The sequence below is a fragment of the Lolium rigidum genome, chromosome 2 (genome assembly GCF_022539505.1).
Source record: "Lolium rigidum isolate FL_2022 chromosome 2, APGP_CSIRO_Lrig_0.1, whole genome shotgun sequence".
NCBI classification, from domain to species: domain Eukaryota; kingdom Viridiplantae; phylum Streptophyta; class Magnoliopsida; order Poales; family Poaceae; genus Lolium; species Lolium rigidum.
Window position 1 is genome coordinate 112,663,698 of NC_061509.1, and position 9,854 is coordinate 112,673,551.

At 43.2% G+C, this 9,854-nt stretch overlaps 2 protein-coding genes across 2 annotated transcripts; one reads left to right on the forward strand and one right to left on the reverse strand.

The window, feature by feature from the left end:
• The first annotated feature begins 1,472 nt into the window (after positions 1 to 1,472).
• LOC124687119 (ribosomal RNA small subunit methyltransferase nep-1-like) lies at positions 1,473 to 4,807 on the forward strand. The gene is made up of 7 exons (XM_047220954.1): positions 1,473 to 1,876; positions 2,761 to 2,853; positions 3,150 to 3,294; positions 3,376 to 3,486; positions 3,564 to 3,646; positions 3,747 to 3,804; positions 4,533 to 4,807. Exons 1-7 carry the CDS (start codon positions 1,544 to 1,546, stop codon positions 4,610 to 4,612), a joined length of 903 nt encoding a protein of 300 aa, XP_047076910.1. The 5' UTR covers positions 1,473 to 1,543; the 3' UTR covers positions 4,613 to 4,807.
• Positions 4,808 to 7,432: 2,625 nt separating this feature from the next.
• On the reverse strand, positions 7,433 to 9,221 carry LOC124690038 (phosphatidylinositol 4-kinase gamma 4-like). Its single transcript, XM_047223480.1, has 2 exons — positions 7,920 to 9,221; positions 7,433 to 7,828 (listed from the first exon to the last, which is right to left on the reverse strand). The coding sequence occupies exons 1-2, from the start codon at positions 9,219 to 9,221 to the stop codon at positions 7,433 to 7,435; spliced, it is 1,698 nt and encodes a 565-aa protein (XP_047079436.1).
• Positions 9,222 to 9,854: the final 633 nt, after the last annotated feature.

Below are 9,854 nucleotides of genomic sequence, written 5' to 3' on the forward strand. Positions count from 1 at the left end.
GCAAGATTACAAATACCGTTCTATTACAACTCTAGCTTTCCTTAACAATATTTATTTCCGAATTTTCTGATTCTTCGGTAGCTGGCCTTCGTGAACTCGGTACTATCTTCGGCGTGCTTTCCTTAACAATATCTTGAGTTTCCGAATCTTCTTATTCTTCGGGTAGCGGGCCTTCGCATAAACCCCGGGTACTATCTTCGGCAGGCCCATTGGGGATGCCTATGTCAACGCTCGTGCCCGCGAAGAAGCGCTGATTCGCCGCGCCGTCGAGCTCTCCCTCCAGGCGGCGCAGCAGGGGAGGGCATGCGATGACGCGCTGCTGGAGCAGCGGCGTCTGGCATCCGCCCTACGCATGGAGAGGCGGCGCTCGCAGCAGGAGCTGCGGCGGAGGGGAGGCGACGATGGAGCGGGGTCGCCGAACGCACCGTCGGGTGGCCAGTAGGCTAGGGTTAGATAAAATCTAGCCATTTTTATTCGAACTTGTAATATATAATCAAATTTGAATGAAAACCTTTATTTTCGTGCACTTTTATTTATTTGATGTGCGTTTTTCTGGGACGCGGCTGGGGAGGGACGTTCCTCAAACACGGCACGAAGGAAACATGTCCCCCAATCGCTTGATCCAACGGCGTTTGGAAAACGCTTTGGCGAACGCGGCTGGAGATGCTCTTAGGCTTAACACCAGGGCCTGTGCGCCGCCATAACGTCAAGGCATCAGTGGGTGGTGAGGTACTCGTAAATACACTTTTTAACTTTGGATGCATATGCTTCTGCTATCTAAAAACAAATCTAAACAAAAAATTAGCGCCTATACATCAATACTATATGTGCGCATGCCAAGTTCTGCAAAAAACTAATATTTTTTATGACATGTTTTAAAAAGATAAAGAAATACAAGCTCTTTTTTAAGCACCAAATTTTGTTTTTTTCTTCCACGACACAAAGAAATGTCGGTTTTCAGTGAAACAACTTTATGAGCATATAGAATGTCGACATGTATGCATCAATTTTATGTCCGATTTCTTTTTGACATTTTAAAATGCACCTACCTAGAATTTTTTTCAAAAACCAGATGCATATGCTCCCCGGTGCAAAAACGTTTTTTGTTACTGTAATTTAGAGCAAGCTGTATTTTTTTTTCCTTTCCTCCCTGCTGATGGAAGGTTTGAATGAAATAGCTACTAACAAAGCTTAATAATTATCCCATATGACACTTTGCCTCGTTTTTCTTATATTTTAGAATATTTTTCTGAATTTTAGGATTTACCTTTTTTTGAGCAATAATTTTAGGATTCATCTGAATTTTCAAAACTAATTAGGCATAAAAGGCCCCGAAGACCGAAATCGCGCAAAAAGGCCAAAAAGCACGCGGGCCGGTCAATCGGCAGGCGTGCCAGGCCGGCCTGTTTAGCAGGCGTGCCATGCTTATCGCTTGAACGCGGCCCTGCTTGCAGCTGCAGTGCATCCCCAGAAACCCTAAGCCTCTCTCTCCCTCTCTCCCTAACCAAAACCCCAGCAGCCCGAGGCAGCGCTGTGCGCGAAGATGGGGCGCTCGTACGCAGCCAAGGGGAAGAAGAAGCGGAAGCTTGAGCAAGGCGGGGCCTTGCTCGCCCCCCCTCCGGTCGCCGACGAGGCGGAGGAAACACCATGCGCGGTCAAGGGGAAGAAGCAGCGGAAGCTTCAAGACGAGGCGGAGGAGTTTGCTCCGCCGGATGAAGAGGAGGGGGATGCAACGGAAGGGGAAGGGGCGGCGGCTGAGGCCGAGGATGTGGGAGAGGGGATCCCCATCATGCCCCGGCCTGTTGACCCGAAGCGGCGGCCGGGCGTCATCTTCGTGCTCGAGAGGGCCTGCCTCGAGGTCGGCAAAGTGGGCAAGGTATGCTACTATTCAGGCCTACTTTATTGCTAACTTTGATTGATTGTTTCTGGATCGGTGGTTACTGTTCGAATAGGGGCAAATTTGTTCGAGTAGCTGGTTCGTCCATTTAGTCGTTTAATTTACATGTAGGGGAAAATTTGTCGGGAGCGATATTACTTACTGAAACAGATCACATTTAGGACTGTCATATCTCAAAAGATTGGGGTGTCTGTCAGTAGTATATTTTTATTTTCAGAATTTCAATTCGGGCAAATCCTCACTTCAGTTGTCAGCTCTGGCGTATGGCAATCCATTCGGCCGGAAGGACTTCTGATTTCCTAACTAAAATTCTGCTGTTTATTGACATACCAAACGCTGCAAAGTACATCATAGGTTGTATTGCTGTTCTCTATTCTGTGGAAGCTCTTCATGTGAGTTTGCTTATGGCTAGAATCTTGAACATCAGTAGCACTACCTGAAAAATATTAAGCATGATGTTTCTATGGTCTTGTGCTGCTGTTGTTGATCTTATAAATTCTTTGATACCATGATTCCCTGGATTTGGAATATGGATTTATACAAGGATACTGGCAATTCATGTTGTGTAATCAAATGGAGTTTGGAATTTTTCTTCCCTTTCCTTTGGATGTTACTGTGTGCATGCATGTAGGTGGGTGCGCTGTTCTTGATTAGGCACTGTATGGATGGAAAATTAAGTGGCTGCTAAGATGTAGAGAGCAAGTGCTCCTACAAACTATAACGATAATTTACAAGGCTGTGTTAACTAACTTTCACTGGCAGTAATATTTCCTTCTATATTTCTGATGATACATTTTGTACTAAGCAGATGCTGGGTTGTACATTTATCTTAGCTCTGATGATTCTTCTAACAATTTCTGTAGGCTATGCAAATCTTGAATTCGGATGATCATGCTAATTATTTGAGGAAGCAGAATCGCAATCCAGCAGATTATAGGCCTGATATCATTTACCAGGTATTTTCAATTTCCTGTAACTATCAATTACTTTGAGATACTAGAATATTACCCGAAAGTGTTTCCTCTCTCACTCATCCTTGGGCTTGGCCTCCGTGCCATGGCGTTTGTTTCCTCTCCTGGACAATATTTGTCTCTGAATAGCTACTAGCTATTGTAGTTCATATGACTGCATGAATACCTGGGTGGTTTTTAGCCAAAAAGGGTCGACTCTTGCCAGTTGTTTTCATTATTTTCTTGCTTAATTTTGCTAAAGAGTAACACAATTTTGGGATTTCATCCTATTTTGTTTGCAGGCACTACTAGCAATATTTGATAGTCCTCTAACTAAGGCTGGGAGGTTACAAGCTGTTTATGTTAGGACTGAAAAAGGAGTGTTGTTTGAAATCAAGCCTCATGTTCGCCTGCCACGAACATTCAAACGCTTCTGCGGTTTGATGTGTAAGTAGTACATGTTCTGCACCTTTTATGTTCCCTTTTCGTGAACTGTGCTGACATGCATGATATTATATAACATTGCAGCACAGTTATTGCAAAAGTTGAGCATTACAGCAGAGGGGACACGTGAGAAGCTCCTTAACGTTATTAAAAATCCTGTTACCAAGTATCTACCTGTTGGTGCACGGAAGATTGGTGAGAATTTCTGTTTATGTACTAAATATTTTCCTGGATCAGATAAGGATGCTAATTGATATGTTTCTGATAATTAGGCCTTTCCTATAAGGCGGAGAAGTCGGTTAATTTGTTTGACTATGTTGCTAAAAGCAATGATGATGAGCAGCTTGTATTTGTGGTGAGTGAAGCTGTGATATTGAACTATAACTTATTTTTGTCCTTGGTTGCTTCCTTGTGCATATTCTCATACTGCCTTGGCGCCTTGCACATCATTCTAGGTTGGTGCCATGGCCCATGGAAAGATTGAAAAGGAATACTCGGATGATTACATACAGAGTGAGTTGCTATTTCTTTGAAATAAAAATTATGCTAGTCGTGAGAACTACCTACCTAGTACTTGGTGGTCACAGTGATACTCTTAAATCAGTGGTATTTTTCTTCTGTTTGGATCTTTTGAGAATTACAGACAGGTGTTAGATAAGCTGAACATTATGTTTGCTTTGTATGCTACGTTTAAAATCTAACCCTGAGAGCAATTCACTGTTCCCTATCCTATATTTACTGTCCCATTCAGATAGCTCATATATTCATGGAGTGTTCAGTGTACTGATGTCTCACAGTAAAATGGACGCTTATTATCAGTTAAAAGAGTGTTTACTCAATTTAGCTTATTGGTCTTAACTATTACATAATTTAGTCTAGTATATGTACTTTAAATGTGCCTAGAGAAGTGTACTAGTCTCTTCTGGTATGTCAAACTGTCTAATTCTCTGATTATTCTTAAAAAACAAATTCGTTACCCCAACTTACCTGTTATTTGGGATAACTTTGCTGTTACTTGGAATGGTGACTTGTTTCAGTTAAGTACATCCCCACTTCTGGGCTGGTTCGAGCAAGAAACCAAAAAAGTATCTTTTGTTAGACCAAGAAACCGTTAAGTAATTTTGAGTATACAAGTATATGCTTAGACTTTCTTAGATGGTCAGTTGGTATTGTTATTCTCTGCCTCAAGGTTTATTACCTACCAGCTACTTTCCTGATTCTACACGTTTTACCTTGTGCAGTTTGCAGTTACCCTCTCAGTGCTGCCTGCTGCTTAAATCGAATATGCAGTTCCCTGGAGCAGAAGTGGAACATCCGATGATAGGGATTTTTGAAATCGAACATTTTATCTTTGTGATGATATTATTCTGTGCTCGTAGCAAATAGTGTTGTCCTTTCTCCTATCATATGTCTACTGTATTCATTTTGTTGAGGACTTCCAAGATCATGCTGGAAACGTATTAACATGAATGTTTTCAAGTGATTATGATCCTTACAATTTAGTCATTTTTGGTGACATGTCGATGTTATTTGCTTAAAACGGCATAAGTTAGAACAACTTGCACAATGAAAAGAGCTACATTTGCACCCAAAATCTTGCAATGTGATTCACTGTCGTGCTTTGCCAAACACAAGAAAATTGATTGTTTTCCCCCTCTCGCTGTACGTCTAGGAGCAAACCGATGCAATCTTAACATCTCCTTGAATTCTGGGGTGATACGTCATGGCAGTTTGCAACCTTTGTAAAGGGAGGTTCAGGAAATGAATCCAGTTTCTGGATACACCGATAACACTGGCCTGTGAACAGTGTTCGAAAGTTATCACTCTCCCCGCACCAATTGTAAAGTAGCGTCACAAACTTAATTTTGACCCATTTAAAAACATAGTTGGTGCATAAACACACATTCATTCATAGGACCGAATGCGAGAAAAGACTGAAAACAGGCAAACATAGGTAATAAGTTGGACGGTAACCAGCCTTTCTTGTCACATTATATTCACAAGAAAAAGTTCATGTGTGTTTTGTTCAATAGCTTCAAAGTTCAAACAATCCCCTTATTATCGTGAAGTGCAATCGAATGGATCTTCTATTCTACTTAAGCCTTTTTTGTCACATTATGTTCACAACAAGTTCATGTGAAATTTATCAAATGTTTCAAAGTCCAAACAACCCCATTATTATCATTATTTAGTGAGAAATAATATTTACCAGCGGATAGATACGAACTGATCACTTTATTCTGCTTAAGCTTTGACAGCATGTCATCAAGGTGACGGTCCATGACCTCTGAAACGGTCTCCAGGAAAGTTCCTTCGCTAGTTCCTGGAAGCACAACATCGTCAGCTTCTTTGACAATGACTTTGATTCCAGACTCCCTCTTGGCTGTTATTTGGGATAAATTTGATGTAGCTTGGAACGGTGACTTGTTTCAGTGTAATACATCCCTTCTGGGTTTGTTAAGCAAGAAACCAAAAACGTTATCTTTTGTTAGACCAAGAAACTGTTAGAGGTCATTTGGTATCCATCATTTGAGTCTGGAATCCTGGAATTCATTTTGAAATTCTATAGGTGGGCTGTTTGGTTGCCACATAATTGAGCCATCATTTCATTTAGGAAATCCAGCAAAATGATGCCATGTGTAAACAGCCGACCTGAAACCTGTCATTCACGTCTCTCCATGGAAACCATTTACAAATTCAATATTGAATTCTAATGTCATTTACAATTCCTGTGGCAACCAAACAAGTGTCCATTTCTGGAATCATAATGTAAATGAAATGACTACATGTATTCATTTCAAAATGCTACAAATGAAATAAAAGTCTGGCTTCCAAACGACTTCTTAAATAATTTGAGTTTACAAGTATATGCTTAGATGGTGGACAGTTGGTTTTTCTATTCTCTGCCTCAAGGTTTATTACCTACTCCCTCTGTTCACTATTACAGGATGTTTTAGACTTTGTATTGTTCAGTGTGGACTAGATATGGACTAAAATGAGTGAACCTATACATTGAAACACATATAGATGCATGCATTTTGTAAAAAATAACTAAACCATCTTATAATAGTGAACGGAGGGAGCACCATCTATTTTCCTGACTGTGCATGTTTTAGTTTGAACTTTGGTGACATGTTACCTTGTTGCAGGTACCCTCTCAGTGCTGCCTGCTGCTTTAATCGAATACGCAGTTCCCTGTAGAAGAAGTGGAACACCAGATGATTTTTTTTTGAAATCGAACATTTTATCTTTGTGGTGATATTGTTCTGTGCTCATAGCAAATAGTTTTGTCTTTTCTCCTATCATATGCCTGTTATATTCATTTTGTTGAGGACTTCCAAGATCATGCTGGAAACGTATTAACATGAAAGTTTTCAAGTGCTTATGAGATCCTTGCACTTAAGTTATTTTTGGTGAAATGTCGATGTTATTCTTAAAACGGCCTTAGTTAGAACACTTTGCACAATGAAAAGAGCTACAGTTGCACACAGAATGTTGCAGTGTGGTTTACTGTCACGCTTTGCCAACCTAAAGAAAGTTGATTGTTTTTCTCTCTCGCTGTCAAAGTATGAGCGTGAAAAGTTGAAATCCGTCTGGCAGCAAACAAAAAAAAATGCAATCTTAACCTCTACTGGAATTCTCAGGGATACATCATGCCAGTCCTTTCCCTTCCAGACTGACACCATGGGCATTTTGTCTAAACAAACTGCAGGAATGTTTAAGAAAATGAAGTAGCGTCACAAATCATCCTAGCAACCTTTACTTTCACATATTTAAAAACAAAGTTGCTGCATAAATACACATTCATTCATAGAGAATCATAGGACAGAATGAGAGAGACTGAAAACAGGCAAGACATAGGTAACAATTTGGACTGTAGCATGTCTTTCTTGTCACATTATATTCACAGCAAAAAGTTCATGTAAATTTTTTTCAACTCTTCAAAGTTCAAATAGCCCCATTATTTTTACCGTGAAGTAACAATTGAATGGATCTGCTATTCTACTTAAGCCTTTCTTGTCACATTATATTCACAACAGAAGTTCATGTAAAATTTATCCAACGTTTCCAAGTCCAAACACCCCGTTATTATTATTATTTAGTGAAAACAAATATTTACAAGTGGATACATACGAACTGATCACTTGTTCTGCTTAAGCTTTGACAGCATGTCATCAAGGTGACGGTCCATGACCTCCGATACGGCCTCCAGGAAAGTTTCTTCGCTAGTTCCTGGAAGCACAGCATCCTCCGCTTCATCGATGATGACCTCGATTCCAGACTCCCACTTGACAGTTTTCCTGCACATGATGCTACCCACGTCATAAGCCGTGAGGCCCCTCTGCGCGCCCTTCTTCAGAAGCATGGTGCTGATATGCAGAACTCGGGCGCACTGGGGAGGCAGGTTCCAACCATAGAACTTGAGAAGCGCGATGTCTTTTCCAGCGTCTAGTGATTCAATGTATGAGGTGGTCTCGTCACTGAAGGGCTCGCGGGATTGGGGCCAGTAGAGCCACTCGAAGGTACAATCTTCAAACTGCATTGGATCAACATTTCAATGAATCTGATTATAACAATTGAGAGAGAGATATAAGCAGTAATAATACATAGTTGCATGTATCACGCACCTTTTCTGGCAAGCAGTACCCATGGTCAATTGGTACCAACTTCAGGTCATCTTCACCATCCCGGCACACTAGCACGTTGCCAGCGTGACGATCGGCATTCGCTAACCTGATATCTAACACGGCAATCTTCTGAACCTCCTGAACGGGGAAATCTCGAGGGCCCATGTCCTCACAGCTTCCATGATTCTCCACAAACATTTGCAGTGATCCGATCTTAAACCCTTTACCCATGTGCAAACAATGGACCAACGCCGTGGGAGGTACGCCGGAAAATCCAATAGAATCACAAGATTTGGACCCATCAACAGGATGATCGAGAACATACGCTGCAACCTCCCTCAATGCACCTTCCCCTACCCGTGTCCCCCTTTTCAACCCCTCGCCATCGACTGACAGAGGAAACCCCCTGGGGTTATTCTCCGCCATCGGTTCCTCGTCGATAGGCTTGAAAACTGCGACGTTGCGCTGGCCCGAGGGATCCGGCATGAAATAGACTCCCCCAGAACCCTCGGTCGACATCAGAGGAAGGTGCCCGTTGTCCAGACCAGCCATTGTTGCACCGATCATTTCCATGATGGCAGGAGACAGCTTTACCTTCTCGTTAACAATGATGGGCTCAACCGAAGCACGTCCGCCACAAGCTGGTTTTGGGGACAATGCATCTATCTGGAGGTTGTCATTCTCTTCGGAGTTAACGACTGTAACAACAGTGTCGTTATCAACCTGCTGAGTTTTCATCCTCGCCGGTGCGCGGATGTACAAGTTGATCACAGCAGCAGCACCACCGTTGCTGCTACCGATGTCGGTGATCAGCTGGTTGTCCTCAAGCTCCTCTCCATCGCACACCAGCCTTTGGTCCTCGAGTTCCTCCCCGGTCTCAGCTGCGACCTTGTTCTTGAGTTGCCCAACCTTGCTGCTGCTCTCCACCTGGTAGATGAATTTCTCCCCGCTGTCGGTCTCGACGGTGATTGTGCGGAGGTCAGCCAGCCGGAAGACAAGGTGGAGAACGTTCCCGTCAGCAAGTCCATAGTCCCTGACATGGGAGTTTCTTTGTGACAGCTCGTGTCCAGCGAACACCAGCCGTTGCTTTGTCACGACGAAGCCCTTGGTCCTCTGGATGCGGAGTTTGACTGAAGCGATGGATTCAGACCCCAGGACACGCATTGGCATGGGTGCCATGCCAGGCATCGTAACAAAAATAAGAACCGAATCCAGCGGTTCCAGCAGGGGTAGGCACCGGGAGACGTGAACGACCTGGCGCTCCAGCAGAGGGCTGAGGATGGCGACGCCGGAAGACGACATCTTGGCTGATTCGTGGCGGCGATGACAGGAGGGTGAAAGCTAGTCGTCTCTAATGCTCGATTATTTACACAGGACTACAGATTGCTGCTGCCCATTGGGAGTAAAACCCCTAGGATTTCCTCCGATCAGCAAGGAAATCCTAGGGGCGGCGGAACGAGGCAGCAATGCCCCTACAATGCCGTCTCGTATGCCGACGTGCTTGAACCTGTATACAAGAATCACAAAGCCATAGGTAAGAAATTGCGATTACCAAAACAGGGATGTCTCACAAGAATCTGAGCAGTTCGTACCTATCCCGACGGGATTGGATGATGGCAGCGAGGATGCCTCTTCCTCTGCCACTGCTCCAATCGCGGGGCAGAGCATCTGTACAAAAGAAGAGAAAACAAATCGAATCCTATGGTCACAGTTCGAAAAATCGATTTACTACTAATCTAATCTAAAAAAAAAAAAATCGAACTAGATCATCTACTTGGGCGACACAATGAACGTTGGCGAGATTCTGACCAGAGATGATATAAGCGATGGGACGACGACGCGCGCCGTCTCCGCCTCCAATGGCACGACCCACGGATTCCGCTTCCGACTGAAATCTGCGCTAGCAATAGCATTAGAAATCCAATCCAGCTGATC